Raw genomic sequence first — 19447 nt, 5'->3', positions numbered from 1 at the left:
CACTATAACAAACGACTGAAAGGAACACAATAAAGTACTTTTAATTTTTAAAAATTTTATTCTATATTTGTAATGATGTCAAAGGGTAAGCATTTGCTAATTGTGCTACGTGGTAGCTCCGCCTCCGTTGTCAGCTGTTTTAAAATTATATTGATATTATTATCACTGGGTGCGTACAGTGTTGTGGTACCATGGCGTCTATAGCCAGTACTTACACTCGGAACACGAGTCGAACGTGTTGTTTACAAAGAAACAACTTGTCAAACACTGGTCTGGTGTAGAAACTGATAACAGTGCTGGGGTTTGTATACTTCGCTACCTTGATAACAAAGCGAAACACAAAGTGCACTGGCGAATGAATTCAATAACTCGCTCTAATGTCTAAACAACGTGGAATATTAAATATTATTTTACAGAGAAAACGGGGAAGTCGTTTTCGGTATCATTTTGAATGATTTGTCATAAATAAACACGGTGTCGTGGAAGATTGGCCTTTCGTTAAACGCCGCAATATTCCAGGTTAATCCAGCGTCCAAATAATCGAATCAGGATTAGACAACCCAGTGACTGATAACATGAACAGCGATCAACGCCGACCACGCTGACACGCTGTCAACCAAGTCAAAATCAGCCTGCCCACCCGATCTCTCTCTCTCTTGCTCTCTCTCTCTCTCTCTCTCTCTCTCTCTCTCTCTCTCTCTCTCTCTCTCTCTCCCTCTCTTTATCCGTAGGGTTGACACTTAATTCCTTTTTCTTCATTTTCTCAACAGATTAATGGGCGGTCGAGTAGCCTAGTGGTTGAAGCGTTCGCTCGTCACGCACGCCGAAGACCCGGGTTCGATTCCCGACATGGGTACAATGTGTGAAGCCATTTCTAGTGTCCCCCGACGTGATATTGCCGGAATATTGCAAAAACAATGTAAAACCATACTCACTCACTTATTTATGTTCCTCGTGAATGAGTGCTGAAAGTCCCGAGCTTTACACAAATTATTCACTCAGGACAAATATTCCAATAATTCCTCGTAGCTCGTTTGTTATTCTCTAAATATCACACAAATATAACACTCGTATATCATGTGCCATCGTTCGGCATATTTATACCCCAAGTTGCATTTGTTCAAACATCTGCTTATTTCTCTCTTATCAACGGCCGCGTATTCCTGTGCATGCTCAAAATATCCCACGATGTTGATGCTAAATGTGTGAATTCGTGAGTTGGTAGCTATGGAAATGTGTTATTTTAAATATCAATCCAAAATAAGCACATTCCCTCATTGTTACCTGCAACGTGGCAAGTTTTTTTTTCAAGTATGGAGTTACACATTTGGTGTGTAACTATCGATTCTTTTCAGTTTCTAAAATGTTTTGTGCGCGTTATTGGTTTTGTCCCAAGTTGTGACCGTTTAAAATCTGCATCTCTTCGTGTTTCCTCCCACGTCACGCTGACAGGTTGTGATGTAACTGAATTACTGTTCAAAGCGGCGTTAATTCAACTCACTCACTCTGTTATCTTTGCCTGATGCGTCGCTGTTTTGTTTCTTGCATTTTCACAAATAAAATTGATGCTCCAAGACAAAGACACCAGAACATCCATTATATGAATGATAAATTTTTTTTCTCCAAACAAAATAATGGAGCATATTGCGTGCGTCACCATCAATCTTTGGTGATGCCAACTGTAAAAGTGTGTCGTCTGCTACTGGTAATAGATTTACGCTCACACGCATGCGCAATGACCTGCCCTGAGGTCAGCTGCCACAGCTTTGCGTACATGTGATAACAAAATGTTCCATCACCTAACGCGGAGACACAATCGTCTGTGTTATCGCAACTTAGAGGCAGTCAAAGATCACATGTAGAGCAGGTTGTCCACTGGTTGAGTTAGACAAGAGTATGTGAGAACGAGTTATGTCGAAAGCCAAATTACTCTGTGCGGTCGCTCTCGGTGTTTCTGCTTTGTCCGCAGTGCTTGGAGTTTTGACGGCAGCGCCAGCTGATGAGAAAGAAAAAGATCTAACGAACGAAACGGAACGCTATCCTTTGGTCAATTGGGATTTTAATCATGTCGAGATTCCTTATGTCATATGTTTGTGGATCTTACTGGCGAGCGTGGCCAAGATGGGTAAGTTTGAAAATGTTTTTCGGCTGCTGTGCATCGATGAAGCAGATCCTGTGATTGGTTAATCGTGCTGTCACGTTTACCCCGTGCATCGCCACAACCAACTAACCCACATACTTAAACTCTGTTAATTTATTAATAAATGTTGGCGGCTAACCCACACCTGTTTACGAATAGAGTCAACTTCTAAAAGAATTAGAAACATTAATCACTGATGTCAAATAAAGAAATGTCAACTATTATCAGAGTTCCTTTCTGTGGAATTTGTATTTCATTGTCACCTATACCTGTCAATATCAGTTCTATTAATAGTGCAAGATTTTTTGTATATATTTTTCCCTTTTCAATGTGTGTGTGTGTGTGTGTGTGTGTGTGTGTGTGTGTTCAATGTATGCTTGAGTTGAGACTGATCCCAATAAATGTCAGTAAGTGACTTCCCTTCATAGAGAAAAACTCAGAGTTTTACCTTGACTTACAAAACTAGCGGAACCCACAATAATTAATGTCTTGACAGGAAATATAAAGATCCTACAGCGTTCGAAATTGGCACTAGTCCTGTAGTCCTTGCCAAACTGCCCAATACTTGAGGTTTCATAAGAACCAGTAAAACTTTGCCATTTTTTAGGGTTTTGCTATATGTTGTCATTATACATGTCATAAGGACTAGTGGACTAAAAATATTTATTTCCACCCCTGTCCTGTAAAGAAATTTGTAGTCTTGTTTTAACTTTAATTACAGAACCTTTATATTTCTTGCTAAGAATTTATTACAATGAATATTATTGTGTGTCCTTTCAGAATGCAACATATTTTTTTTTGCGACCATTCTATACATTTGTGTGCACTGGACGTACATTTCTGAGTAAAACCCTGAGAACTGATAGGACATACTATATGTAAGTTTTTTACTCTGATAGTGCACTTTTAACCACATTATTTGTACATTTAGCAACATTTACAGTATAAGTATCACTACTGATATATGTATCACTATGTAGACATAACTACTGACCCAGGCCTGTAGTGAACAGATTTGGTTTTGTAACTACAAGGCAATATTGTGTATATCGCCCACAATACCAGCCATTTTATTGATAAGGTGTCACATTGTGAATGTAGTGGAGACACATTGTGGCCATGATTTTCTCTGTATATCACTACTACAGCCACTTCTTTTGTTATTCTCCACTAAGGAATCAATCCCCTGTAGCACTTCATCCCCACAATCAGCCAAACATCAGGCAATATGATTGTCGTGATGGACAGATACATATACGGTATATATCCCAGCAACCAGATGTCACCACAAGCTGGATTAGAGCCAACATGGGGGCAATACTGGTCATGTGGTGTATTCTCTTCTCAGGAATAAATTAAATGTGTATGAAATATTATATTGCAAAATATAGAAACAAAAAGTGAACTGTGATAGTATGCACATATGGTATGGACTTTTCAGAAAGGTGAAATATTTTCATAAAAATTAGCATTGCGTATTACCATGATTACAAATCTGTTTTACTTATAGTTCTTTGAATACTTACTATTGTGGAAAACACTGGCGAATGACACACCACACCACACCACACCACACCACACCACACCACACATGCTGGAGAATGAAAAACAACCCCTCACCCACCCTGGAGAATGACACAATACATTCACAACACAACATAACACACCACACACACTGGAGAATGACACACCACACCACACCACACCACACAACACAACACAACACAACACACACACTGGAGAATGACACACCACACCACACCCACCCTGGAGAATGAAACACCCCACACCACACACACTGGAGAATGACACACCGCACCACACACACTGGAGAATGAAACATCGCACCACACACACACTCGAGAATAACACACCACACCCACCCTGGAGAATGACACACCACACCACACACACACACCCTGGAGAATGACACACTGCACCGCACCGCACCACACCACACTTACACTGGAGAATGACACATCACACCACACACACACCACACTGGAGAATGACACACCACACACACACCACTGGAGAATGACACATCACACCACACACAAACCACACTGGAGAATGACACACCACACCACACACACACACACTGGAGAATGACACATCACACCCACCCTGGAGAATGACACACCACACCACACCACACACACACACACCACTGGAGAATGACACATCACACCACACACACACCACACTGGAGAATGACACACCACACCACACACACTGGAGAATGACACACCACACCGCACCTGACCACACACACACCACTGGAGAATGACACATCACACCACACACACACCACACTGGAGAATGACACACCACACCACACACACTGGAGAATGACACATCACACCCACCCTGGAGAATGACACACCACACCGCACCACACCACACACCCACCCTGGAGAATGACACATCACACCACACACACACCACTGGAGAATGACACATCACACCACACACACACCACACTGGAGAATGACACACCACACCGCACCACTCCACACCCACCCTGGAGAATGACACACCACACCACACACACACTCGAATATGACACATCACACCAAACTACACCACACCAGACTGGAGAATGACACACCACACCACACCACACCATACACGCTGGAGAATGACACATCACACCACACACACACTCGAGAATTAAACATCACACCAAACTACACCACACCAGACTGGAGAATGACACACCACACCACACCATACACGCTGGAGAATGACACATCACACCACACACACACTCGAGAATTAAACATCACACCAAACTACACCACACCAGACTGGAGAATGACACACCACACCACACCACACCACACACGCTGGAGAATGAAAAACAACCCCACACCCACCCTGGAGAATGACACACCACAACACAACACACCACACACACTGGAGAATGACACACCGCACCACGCCACACACACACTGGAGAATGACACACCACACTACACCACACCCACCCTGGAGAATGACACACCGCACCACACACACTGGAGAATGACACATCACACCCACCCTTGAGAATGACACACCACACCACACCACACACACACCACTTGAGAATGACACACCACACCCACCCTTGAGAATGACACACCACACCACACCACACACACACCACTGGAGAATGACACACCACACCACACACACACACACTGGAGAATGACACACCGCACCACACACACACTGGAGAATGACACATCACACCCACCCTTGAGAATGACACACCACACCACACCACACACACACCACTGGAGAATGACACACCACACCACACACACACACACTGGAGAATGACACACCGCACCACACACACTGGAGAATGACACACCACACCACACCACACCCACCCTGGAGAATGACACACCGCACCACACACACTGGAGAATGACACATCACACCCACCCTTGAGAATGACACACCACACCACACCACACACACACCACTTGAGAATGACACACCACACCACACACACACACACTGGAGAATGACACACCACACCACACCACACCACACCAAACACACACCACACACTGAAGAATGACACATCACACCACACACACACTCAAGAATGACACATCACACCAAACTACACCACACCAGACTGGAGAATGACACACCACACCACACACGCTGGAGAATGAAAAACAACCCCACACCCACCCTGGAGAATGACACTACACAACACAACACACCACACACACTGGAGAATGACACACCGCACCACACCACACACACACTGGAGAATGACACACCACACCACACCACACCACACCCACCCTGGAGAATGACACACCGCACCACACCCACCCTGGAGAATGACACACCACACCACACCCACCCTGGAGAATGACACACCACACCACACACACTGGAGAATAACAGCACACAGCACACACCACACTGGAGAATGAAACTCTGCACCCACCCTGGAGAATGACACACCACACCACACCACACCAACCCTGGAGAATGACACACCACACCACACCACACCACACCCACCCTGGAGAATGACACACCACACACACACTGGAGAATGACACACCGCACCACACCACACCCACCCTGGAGAATGACACACCACACTGGAGAATGAAACACCGCACCACACCACACACACTGGAGAATAACACCACACCCACCCTGGAAAATGACACACCACACCACACACACACTCGAGAATGACACATCACACCAAACTACACCACACCAAACTGGAGAATGACACACCACACCACACCAACACACACCACACACTGATGAATGACACACCACACCACACCGCACCGCTCCATGCCTCTCCACGCCACACAACACCACACTTTGGATAATGCAAATGAGTGAAATAGAGGGAAGACCATTTATTTTGTGTTTTGATATGATTATTGACACTATCCCTAAAACAAAGGAAAGATTAGAAAGGTTAGGCTCTGTGATTTGTCTGCTTGCTTGTCATCTGACTCCAGCGGAGTGGACTGTTTCTTCTATGATCAGCTTTTGCAGAAATATTGCACTCACTCACTCACTCACTCACTCACTCACTCACTCACTCACTCACTCACTCATTTCTTAAACACTATCACTCTTGTCATTACACAACAGACATACAGGCCTATTGACATTCTTGGAACAGGTTGTTCAATAATTATAGCCTATGGAAACTGCCATATTGGTTGTTACAACGTAGCTCTCCTATGCAGTTCCAGCATTCACTGGTTACCATAAAATGTACAGGAACTGTCCTCCAATGAAATACTGCATAACAAATGCTAATATGGTGATACCAGGCTGAATACGTCCCCAGCAACATAGGCCGGTCATATTTGGCAATAACCTGATGGATCCGGAGGTCAGTCTCGGTGACTTGGTTATATGAAATTATCAGGTGGAACAATATTATCTAACATTCCATTAACCAAATGTATATTTTATACAAATATTCTTCTTGATAAACAGCTGAAGGGCCTACTCAGACCCCCAGGTGCATTAAACCGTAGCCGTTCATGATATTTGCATGATCTGAAATGATATTGATTATTCAGGCGTAAAACAATATTTTGTTTCATTGATGTTGTTTTATATTTGCAAATAATTTAAAACAGATATTAATATGTCATTTTTGTACTCTAGAAATTGATTAATATTTTATTTGTAATGGTTTTAGAATTCAGAATGTGTTTTACACCTTTTGACATTACCAAGATGTGCAGTGTCATGTATTATTCACCTATGCTCTCCCAGGCATGGCACTGATGTGTTTGGTTGGGTTTTTTTTTAAACATATCGGTAGTTTTATTGTTGTCAATGTCAACATAAGTATGGCCCTACTGGTAAAACTGATAACCACAGGTTCAAATAGAAAGCGGCAAAATCTCATTAATTTGGAGACCCGTGAAGATCTGGGGTAGAATAGGTTTTCAGCAACTCATGCTTGCCGTAAAATGTGACTATGCTTGTCGTAAGAGGTGACTAATAGGATCGGGTGGTCAGGTTCGCTGACTTGGTTGATGCATGTTGTCGTATTCCGATTACGTGGATCGATGCTCATGATGCCAGTCACTGGATTTTCTGGTCCAGACTCGATTATTTACAGACTGCCATCACGTAGATGGAATATTACTGAATGTGGCGTTAAACAACATACAAACAAACAAACATTAATTTGGATCATTGTTTATCTTGCCATAATGGCATAATAGTATTTATCTTGAAAACATGTTATGGTCATGAAATACCTGTTGATTCCCCTGTGGAGATACTGGGTTGGAATTGGCCCCCTGCAACCAATGTTCAACGGGTCATAAGGGGCGAGGGGCGGTCGGGTAACCTACTACGGTGGTTAAAGCGTTCGCTCGACACGCCGAAGGTTCGATTCCCGACATGGGTACAATGTGTGAGGCCCATTTCTGGTGTGCCCCGTCGTGATATTGCTGGAATATTGCTAAAAGCGGCGTAAAACCATACTCACTCACTCACTCATAAGGGGCGACGAACGTATCAGGCTCAGTGACTTGGTAGATGGCATTTCATCGTGTCCTGGCAGCATGGATCTTGGCTCACAATATCAATCACTGGGAAATCTGACCTGATTATTTACATGCTGTCATCATGGACATAGGTGGGATATTGATGCGTGTGGCTTTAAGCATTAAACACAACACAAACAAAACTTGTTGATGGATTGTCCATCTGACATGTATCTGTAAGTTGGTGTAAAAGTGAAACCCTGTCTGTGCCAAATGCCAGTGAGCTTTGTCTTGTTGGTTATCAGTCACCTCAAGTTAATCAGACAGACTCAAGAACAATCCCACCCAACCATCTACCATACACTTGTAGGACCCTAGCAATTCATCATTGTTTGTATAAGACATGAATCACTTTGTGTTTAAAGCTGTAGTGAATAAGTAATGCTTTCTATTTTGTCAAGAAGCTAAAATCTTGGACAGGTCAGCTTAGATGTCAATATGGGGGCACGGATGGCCCAGTCGTCTAAGGCGCCGCGATTTGCTGTGCAGAGTTGCATCCCTTGGGCACACCAGAAACCTATGATTGTGGGTTCGAATCCCGGTTGGCCCCGATTATGTTTCTAGGTTTGTCAGCACCATACCCGTGCTCGTGGGTTTCACCGAAGTGGTAAATGTATGAGACCTGCATCACTTCGGGCTTTCCTCCCACATTAAGCTGACACGCCGTGATATAACTGAAATATTGTTAAAAGCGGCGTTAAAACCAAACTCACTCACTCACTCACTCACTAGATGTCAATATCCTTACAAAGTACATCAGACCCGTGAAGATCCGGGTGAGAATAGGTCTTCAGCAACCCAGGCTTGCTGTGAGAGGCGACTCTGCTAATCGTAAGAGGCGACCAACGGTATAATGGTATCAATGAATTTGTTAGTATTACGGACTGTATAATGGCATCAACACTGTAGTCAGTATAATGGTGTCAACAATGTAGTTGGTGTTACATCAACAATGTAGTCGGTATTACATCATCGATGTAGTTGGTATTACGTCAACACTGTATTATTTATTGACTTTTTTTGTCCCTTATAAACACAGATCCTCTCTGACTCTGAGTGTAGTCTGTCCATAATGCTAGTTATATGCATTGCTTCTCCACTATCGGGGTTCAATCTGTACTCCCTTCCTCCCGTCATCAGACATTTCAGTTTCTTCAAAATTTCACAGTTTAAGATTGATAATTGGTTTGAAAAAGTAATCGTTATCTATTAATAATTGGTCGGGAATAAGAACAGAAAAATCATAATTTTATGCTATAGGATTGTTTCTCTGTTTCTTTAATGCCCCCAAAATAATATAAAGGTAACGCTATTTTTCAGGGTATTATTATTTGCAGAAGCCCGAGGTCTTCAATTAACTGCCCGATGAAGGAGGGCAGTTGAAAAGACCGAGTGCTTCTGCAAATGATAATGCCCTAAAAAATGGCATTACCGTTATTATAGCTAAAATAAATGGAATTTGTTATCAAATAAAAAGAAACAACAATATTGGTTTTGAAACATTTACTGCAATCAAAACGAATGTCACTGACCCACTTTTAAAAATATGGAAACATCATAGAACAAACCAGGTGACGTGCGTCAATCTGTTCCAAGAAAGTTATCTGTCCTTCCTCCCTGTGCCTGAGAGTTATCTGCCCTTAATTGTGTGTATATGTGTATGTTCTTTTCTTCTAGGGTTCCACCTGTACGACCGTCTGTCCTCACTGTTTCCTGAGAGCTGTCTTCTCATTACCCTGGGCATCTGTGTCGGCGTGACCCTCCATTACAGCCATGCAGCATCCACCTCGCAGTACGTCCTCAACGCCAACACATTCTTCCTCTTCATCCTGCCTCCTATAATCTACGATGCAGGCTACCACATGCCAAACAGGGCCTTCTTCAACAACCTTGGCACCATCCTCCTTTTGGCCATCGTCAACACGCTGTGGAACACCGTGGGCATTGGTGTTGCATTGTGGGGGTGTTCCGCGGCTGGGTGGATCAAGCGGCCAATCAGCATGCTCCACTGCTTCGTGTTCAGTGCACTGATCTCAGCCGTAGACCCGGTAGCGGTGCTGGCAGTGTTCGAGGAGATTCATGTCAATGAGATGCTGTACATTATCGTGTTCGGGGAGTCCCTTCTCAATGATGGAGTCACTGTGGTAGGTAGTTTTATTATATAAGTGTAGGAGAAACCATGTCTCCGAGGGATTTCTAGGGATTCGGGGACGTTCCCTTCTATGAGGGTTTACAATCTCTAGTAATCTCGAGGAGACATGGTTTGTCCAACTTATAAACTGATTCATCGCATAGACAACGTTTTTAATTAAATAACTGTAATAAAAACTCTCAAATGTATAACCTGTATCGGAGATGAAATATCGCCTGCAGTCGTGAACTCGGTGCAAGAAAACCGGAAACATCAGCATGTGGGTTTCGCAACGGTGCGAAATCTGCACGTGCGTCTCGCAATGGCACGAAATCTGCACGTGCGTCTCGTAGGCTGTTCGTAGTGTTTCTTCTATCAAGGGTTTGCAATGATTGTAAGCCTTCCTGTGAGGTGTTACAATCGTTTTAATACCTCTTGCGAGGTGTTACAATCGTTGTAATACCTCCTACGAGGTGTTACCACAATTTCAAAAACTCCATATGGAGTTACACAAACAGCCAGTAGGTTTATAATACGACTTCACATCTTAGACCAGTGGGATGGACGTGTGGTTAAGGCGTTCACTTGACACGCCAAAGACCTAGGTTTGAATCCCCTCATGAGCACAATGTGTAAAGCCAATATTGCTAGAATATTTCTAAGAACAGACCTATGAGGACAATATCTGGTCCAGCCCAGCCAGTGTCATATAGCTTGAATATTTGAGTGTGGCATAAAATGCTATTTACTCATTCTTGTCTTAGGTACTGTCTTAGCTTTTATTTCCGGGTGGGTGATCAAATTCTCTGCCTGTCACCTTTAGTGTTAAGAGGCTGTTAAGAAGATACAGCATTAAGAATGTTACATTTGTTGGAAACCTTAACAAGATTGGATTTATTCCCCGGCTACCAGGGCGATACAGGGCATTCTTGTTCACAGCTCACTGTTGCTTCCATTAGACTTGCCAGGATCCCATTGTCTTAGCATTCATGCTATAGGTTCCAGATATACCCTTCTTGTGAGCCTTGGTTTTGCTCTACCATTCTCGGGTTCTGGGTTTCATCAATGTGAAGATCCAGGTTAGAAAAGGTCTTCCAGGAACCCATGATAGGTGTAATTGGCGACTAACGGGATCGGGTGGACATGTCGTTGTATTCCAATTGCATGGATCGATGCTCATGAAATCAATCACTGGATTGTCTGGTCCAGACTCGATTATGTACTGACCACCATCTTATAGCTGGAATATTACTGAGTGTGGTGTTAAAGAACAAACAAACAACTTGGAACTTCTGATACATGAGGGGTGGTGGGTTAGCCAAGTGGTTAAGGGGTTCACTTGTAAACCTGAATACCTAGGTTCGATTCCCCACATGAGTACAATGTATGAAACCCACATCTGGTGTCCCTCACTGTGATATTGGTGGAATAATGCTAAAAAAGGTGTGAAATACAACTCACTTACTCTAAGACACGCATCACTTCAGGATTTCCTCACACATTAGGGTAACACATTGTGACAATACCTGAAATACTGTTTCAAGCAGCATTAAACCCACATCACTCACTCATTATTGGATCTGAAGCAGTGAAGGTCACATTTGGAATTGAAATGTCATTAAAGCTGAAAGGATAATCTCAAATATGAAAACTTAAATGACAGTTGGATCATAAACTTTTATTTTGGCTTCAAGCTTTGTGTGTATAAATTGGTAGACAAAATGTTTTTATGATCAAATCTTATGTTTGTGTATCAAGATGTAACTGAAGCACAGCCTTGAAAGATGATTTCCAGTCATTAATGTCAACCACTTTGTTTGTCTGCTGTTTCGATATGTTAGTGATTCTGTGTTACTTATACTCATGTACGAGCCAATTTTTTCCCCCATACAGTAATTAACAGATATAAGGAAGAAAAATTGTATTATGTGAGCCATCTTAGTGTATGATTTTTACGATATGGGAATACACAAGGGTATTAATCTATTTCTCGTACAGTAAACTGCGTTTATAACGAACACGCTTATAATGAACTGACGGATATAACGAACCTACTTTTTTGTCCCCAAAATTTGCTGTAGTTATGCTGTATGTATGCTTAAAACGAACTACGGTTATAACGAAACTAAAATTAGCGGTCCCTTTGAGTTTATTATAACCGTGGGGCGGTCGGGTAGCCTAGTGGTTAAAGCGTTCGCTTGTCACGCAGAAGACCCGGGTTCGATTCCCGACATGGGTACAATGTGTGAAGCCCATTTCTGGTGTCCCCCGCCGTAATATTGCTGGAATACTGCTAAAAGCGGCGTAAAACCATACTCACTCACTCATTATAACCGTAGTTTACTGTATGTTGTTCTCAGAAAAATTGAAGTTTAAGACATATGTTCATTCACTCACTCGTTATTTGATCTGCTTGTTTGGGAGTCACAACGTCAGCAATGAAACCCCACTATCTCAATCCTAATTACTTCAATGTAACATCAGTACTCTCACAATTTCGCCGTGACTACTTTGTTTCAACCAGGTTGTATTTCATAGGAAATTGTTTGATAGACATTTCTTAGAAGTTGACGAATGGCAGAGTAGACACAATTTATGGATGACAACTTCTTTATTGTACTATTATGGAAATGTTTTGTGTATAGGCCCTTATACTGTTGTCAATCAAAACTGAATAGTGTGATCAAATGTAGTATGTTGTAGGCAGTAATATTGACTGGGAGGTAAGTTTGTTATTTTGGACCCCTCCCTTTTAAGGAAGCTGGATCTGCCCTTGTTGTTGTCAAGCAAGACTGAAGAGTGTGAGGATGGTACCGAATTATATGTGGTGGGTGAAGGATTAACGAGTGAGTGAGTGAGTGAGTGAGTATGGTTTTACATCTTTTTTGGATTACAAGAGTTGGCTCACCTTTGGAGAAAATAATGCCATTTCGCAATCTGCCTGCAATGACTATTTGTTGGAGTTCCTTGTACTTGGATCCAGTGAATGAAGATGTCTTCTGAAGGAGCTTTGTATCAGTTTTCAATCCAGCCACTGAAGTAAGGAGGGTACATGATTTTCAATTTCCTCAAAAAACTTTGCATCAATAAATGGACATTATTTGGTTTTCTTGAAGGTGTCTTCAGAATATGGTGAATGTCATCAGTGGTCCCATAAACACAAAAACATTTCAAGTCATTTCTCATAAATTAAAGAGTCAACAATAACATTTTCACAGGCTGCTTATTAATTAACACAAAAGAACCTGTAGTCAACAATACAAAATCAGCTATGTCGTTCAGCGCAATAATGCAACTGAAACCCCACCAGTCCTGTTATCAACCGGGGCAGCGGGGTAGCCAAGTGGTTAAAGCGTTTGCTCGTCACACCAAAGACACAGGTTTGATCCCCCCTTTGGAACAAAGTGTGAGGCCCATGCCGGTGTTCCCCGCCATGGTATTGCTGAAAGTGCAGTAAAACCATACTCACTCACTATTATTAACCAATCCAGAAATGGCGGTCCGTTAGTGGGCGTGGCCTAATGTTTCTTTTGGTTGATGGGAACAACGCCAAACAAATTGCATGGTTGTCCAATAAGATGCCCTGGAATCACTTGCAATTTATTGATTGACCAGCATACTTGGATTGTTACCATTACCAAGGGATGAATCCAAAACAAGGATTTTTGTGAAAAATACAAAGATTGTGTGAGTGTTGATTGCTGCAATATTGACCATAATTACCATGGTTACAGAGGAAAACTGAAGGATGACTAGAAATCCTCCAGATCCTGTTATTGTTGGCTCAGTTTAACTATATTTAGTGATTCTGCGATGCTATAGATACAATAATAGCTTCTCCTTACATGCCTTAGGGCTTTGCCTCATTCTGTATCTATTATTCCCAAAGCTTCACAGTAACTAGGGCTATGAAATACTGCTTTCCAGTCAACTGTTCTGTGAGGCAGTACACTGCCTTTTCACCTGGAGTTGTTTATGGCAAACAGTCGCCAGCCTAAGAGCATCTGCTATTCTTGGTCCTCTTGACGGGGCTTGGCCGAGACTAGGTTCCTCGGGGCCCCCATCGGGCCCTGTGCCATTGGGTGACAGGGGCAGTGTTTCACTGAATCAGTTGTAGGAAGACGGTACTGTGACTGTACAGGCAGGGATTACTGTTGTCTCTGAAAGTAAGGACTTTGTAAAGAGAAGATGCTAGCTTATTGGGAGGTGGGTATTTAATCAGCTGAGTCATTCAAATATGAGTGAGTGAGTGAGTTTGTTTTTACACCGCTTTTTGCATTATCACGGTGGGGGACACCAGAAATGGTCTTCACACATTGTACCCATGAGGGGAATCGAACCCGGGTCTTCAGTGTGACGAACGAATGCTATCACTGGACTATCCCACCGACCCCGTTCAAATATGAAAACTTTAATGACAGTTGGATTATAAACTATTAGTTTGGCTTTAGGCTATATGTGTATGAATTGGTAGACAAAATATTTTTAATGGTCATATGCTAAGTTTGTGTATCCAGATATAACTGTAGCACGGTCGGTCACATTTGGTATTGAAATGTTATTAAAGCAGAAATGATAGGCTCAGGCCTAGAACGATGTTTAAGTCATTTATGTCACCCACTTTGTTTGTCTGCAGTTTCCAAACATAACTGACATGTAAATAGGTATTATAAGGTGAGGGGCGGTCGGGTAGCCTAGTGGTTAAGGTGTTCGCTCGACACGCCGAAGACCCGGGTTCGATTCCCGACATGGGTACAATGTGTGAAGCCCATTTCTGGTGTCCCCCGCCGTGATATTGCTGGAATATTGCTAAAAGCGGCGTAAAACCATACTCACTCACTCACTCACTACTATAAGGTGATTATTTTTTTCCGTACAGCAAATATCAGATTGTACAAATTGTATTATGTGAACCATCCTGGTATATGATTCAAACGATATGGGAACACATGAGGGTAATAATCTATTTCTTGTATGTCGATCTCAGAATAATTGAATTTTAAGACATGTTCATTCACTAAAGTAACTTAAGAAATAGTGTAGGAATACATTGCCTTAATCAACTGCCCAATTTATGAGATAGTGTCAAATGACTGGCAGCCATGTTTGTTTGCACACACCGGGAAACCTAGATTAATTTTTGTGGAAAAGTTATGCAGAAACATATTCATAATATATGTATGTATGTACAGAGTTTAATAAAAGTAGTTCTTGCTATATGACCTCATTTGCATATGTAGGGGATCGTGATATGACTTTCGCATCATATAACACTATCCATGTTATGATGTTTCTTCCATGGAGAATACTTGTTGCTGATTGGTTAATCAGAGATTTTGATCACAGTAACTATATTAATGAAAAACGATTTTATTTCCAGTCATTGTCATTTGGGATTTTGAAATGATGATATGTACAATTATTGGTTACCGAATGCAGGCTGGAGATTTCATAAGTGTGTGGCAGTACATTTTGCTTGGGCAGAATGGAGAGTGTATTTCAAGCTTTAGTCGGAAATTTGGTGCTTTCCTGTGTCCCACTTTTGCGTCATATTTGCGTGACAAGTCCTACTACTGGTGACAGCACTGTAGAACAAAACCTTGCACAACTTGCCCCCTGTTTGTTTACCTTTGCACTGATAGGCTATGGGTGTGTTGTGTGATCTGTGTTGTGTGATTGGGGTGTTGTGTGATCTTCCACGCAGAGAGGTAGTGGATGGGGGTAACAGATCTGATTTTGATGAGAATGAGTAACAAAGTGCTTGTCATTCATGCAAATAAAGTACAGTAGAACACGGATATAACGAACTACAAGGGAGCAGAGAATCAGTTCGTCATATCCGTTGTTCATTATACACGTTTTCGCTCGGAAACGTCCGCCATCTTGGATAAGACAAAACACAATACACGTAATTGCAGCATTGACTTGTATTAGCAGTGTATATGTTTAATGTTTGTTTTACAGACACGATTACATGTACAGGTAAGATTAACACAATGCAAATTTAACAAGGTTGATCTGTCACAGCTGATTGTATTTATTCGCCGCCATTGTGTTAATTCGCTGCTGATTGCGTACAGCCAATTGTTAGTGACACTTGACACTGAATGAGAATTCGCAGTTCGCAGTTCGCTAAACACGTCACTAATTAGTGATAGATGGGCTTGTCGGTGATCAGATATCAGTTCACTGTATCCGTTAGTTCACTGTAGAGAGTTTGTTATATACAAATTTTCTATGATATTATATAGGAGATAAATCGGGGATTTTTTAACAGTTCATTGTATCCGTTTGTTCGCTATATCCGTGTTCGTTATATCCGTGTTCTACTGTATACTGCTTATCGGAAACAAATATTTGATCATGTGTTGCTACGATATGTTTTAAGGCTGTTATCAGTGTTTCCTTCAGACTACTCATTGTTCCCATGTCGCTTGACTGAATATCTCCACTAACACCAAAGAGGTTGCATGTGTTCGTATATGTGTTCGGTACCAGTTCAGCTTAGCATGGTTACAGGGGTCCTAGTTCTACACTGAAAACACAGTATGTTTATCTCTTATTGGGGGAGTTTTTGCACTACCTGCCAGCATGGTGGGCACCTCCCCAGCAGTGTTAAGTAAACGAGGCATGTGTCAGCTCAAAGTGTTTCTTAAGTCTTTCAAATTACGACTGATAACATACTGAACTCTGCATGATGTATTATGACTTGGTCAGAAAAGGAGGGTACAGCAAATGCCAACCAAATCTTGATAACGTCATTCTTGATGATGATGAATCATGGACCATATTGGTCTATGGTCATGGCGACCTTGCTTAGGCCGCCAAAATTTTTGTGCGTTTCACATCCCCAACCTGAACCAGAAAGAGAGGGGGTGGTCGAAAAAAATGAATCTAAAAAAACAAAACTGTTTTCCACGAAGTGTGTAACTCATTTTATGAAATTTTGAAGTTGAGAAGACTTGGTAATAGTGTTTGAATTATATCATGATGTAGATCGAATTGCTTTGCTTCGGAAACGACATTTCAATAAACATGGCTGAAGAAAGATCAAGCTGACCTGGGTTTGATAGGAATGTGCAATGGTTGGAGTATTTTTTTTATCTCATTGTGGCATAAATTTCCACAGCAAAGGGAAAAATTAACATAAGAAAACCTTTCATTATTTAATTTTGTGGTGAAAATTCAGGGCGGGGGGAGATGGGAAACACAGAAAAAAATATGGACCGGCATATATACAGTTCCAGGAGTCTAATATCTGGCCGCAATTGTTACAGCTATCAGTTCATGTTAGCTCAAAGATGTTAGGGCTGTGTCGAGTTGTTCTGTTGTAGTTGTGTTCTAGGTGTGTTTGAAGGATATTTATCTGCTGTGCAGAATTGTTTCCCTTTGTTTGGCCTGGAGTCACTGGTCATGGGTTCAAATCCCACATCCTTGGTCTGTCAGTACTACATGTACCCATGGGTTTCAATCAGTTAGGACCGCCTCCGTGGTCTAGTGGTAGAGCGTCCGCTCGGAGAGCGGAAGGTCCGGGGTTCGATCCCCGGCCGCGTCATACCAAAAGACGTTAAAAGATGGTACTTGTTGTTACCCTGTCTGGCGCTCGGCATTAAGGGGCTAAAACAAGGATTGGTCGGCTCGGAGTCAGTATAATGTGTCTGAGTGGGGTATTCATGTTAAACTGTGGCATGGTATCTCAGTGAGCTAGCACTATAAATAGTCATCAGTCCGGACTAGTACAAGCAGCCACACAAACACACACACGTACATGCATGTCGCTATATAAGTGCAATAATCTTGGACGAGACGTTAAACCCCATTTCACCTCACCTCACCTTCAATCAGTTAGCTTTTCTTAGGGCTGTGATGATACATAGCACATCATCGAGTGCCCACACTTGTTGCATATAACATGTGATGCCTATTCTAGGTGTGTTTAAAGGAACCACATTTCGCTGTGCAGAATTGTTACCATTAGTAGTCATTGATTCATGGGTTCAAATCTCACATTTGACCTGAATATGATCCCTGGTCTGTGCTCACCACTTGTGCTCATGGGTTTCACCAAAGTGGAACTAGTGTTTAAACATGTTTGTAACGAACATGATAAATGTTTCTGAGAATGTTGTGCTGTCACCTATCTGGGAACTACTTGAGGAACAGGCTGGCAGCAGGTTTCCATGGTGATTGGCAGTGGCCATGCAGGGAAGTCAATTACCCTTCACCCGGCTCCTGTGTCATTGACCCCGAGATGTCAGAGATGTCAAACAAGGCACACTTACAACCAGGATATTGGGTTGAGCCAAGGGGAGGGGGAGGGTGTATGCTGTGTGCTGTGTTAATGTACTGATACACTCAAGGGCAAAGGGCAGTTTCATCATGTTCTTACTTATCATATTGTGATTTTGACTTGACTGAAAGTGACGTGAACTTTTGGCGTGGTGCATTGCCTTGTTGTCCGTCCTTCGTTACCTTTTGCAGTTTTTTACATCTCTCTGCCAATACAAGGCCTATGAAACTGACACTTATGGTATAACCCAGTTATGGTATCTGTAAACAATGTTCACCGAATTCTGATCTAATTTTAAACATGGCTGACATGGTGGCCATATTGAAAACGTCTTTTTTACCCTTTACTCAGCCATTTCTGCATGTACCGTTATGAAATTTGATATGCAGCAACATATGGTATATCAAATAACATAAACCTTTTTGCAAGTTTCAATCATTGATCAAGCTACTACCTTTGATCTTCATATACCTCTGTTTTTCTTGTGTTACTGAGTTTTCAACATCAAGGCCTATAAAGCTGAGTCTTTGCATCAATGGTCCCTGCTCATGGGTCTCCAGCAACTGGTTACAGAACTCTGATCCAATTTTAAATATGGTTGCCTGGCCAACAATATTTCAAAATCTGTTACTGGTTATTACTCAGACTTCTTTTTCAAAATGAGGCAATGAGGCACTCTAGATATTAGCTATACATTAGGATGCTATTCTTGTGTCAAGAGCTACCTGACTTAAATATGTATGTGGAGATTCATTAAACGGTTTTTGGTAAATAAAAATAAGTATGTCAAGTCAAGACATTGAACCTGAAGAATATTGATCCCAGTG

At 42.1% G+C, this 19447-nt stretch overlaps 1 protein-coding gene across 8 annotated transcripts in view; it reads left to right on the top strand.

Moving 5' to 3' along the window:
• The first annotated feature begins 1754 nt into the window (after positions 1–1754).
• The window catches only part of LOC124143308 (probable Na(+)/H(+) antiporter nhx-9), a 97658-nt gene continuing 79965 nt past the window's right edge, over positions 1755–19447 (top strand). For all 8 annotated transcript variants that reach the window (XR_007217750.1, XR_007217749.1, XM_048380440.1 and 5 more), the window contains exons 1-2: positions 1755–2125; positions 9877–10343. Coding sequence is in view for 6 of the 8 variants with exons in the window: in XM_048380440.1 (XP_048236397.1) it covers positions 1912–2125; positions 9877–10343 (681 nt within the window). In the remaining 2 variants the exon portion in view is untranslated. The remainder of the gene's footprint in view (positions 2126–9876; positions 10344–19447) is intronic.

Source organism: Haliotis rufescens, unplaced genomic scaffold (assembly GCF_023055435.1).
Source record: "Haliotis rufescens isolate VD_foot unplaced genomic scaffold, xgHalRufe1.0.p SCAF_30, whole genome shotgun sequence".
Lineage (NCBI taxonomy): Eukaryota > Metazoa > Mollusca > Gastropoda > Lepetellida > Haliotidae > Haliotis > Haliotis rufescens.
This window is presented reverse-complemented; position numbering and strand designations above follow the sequence as displayed.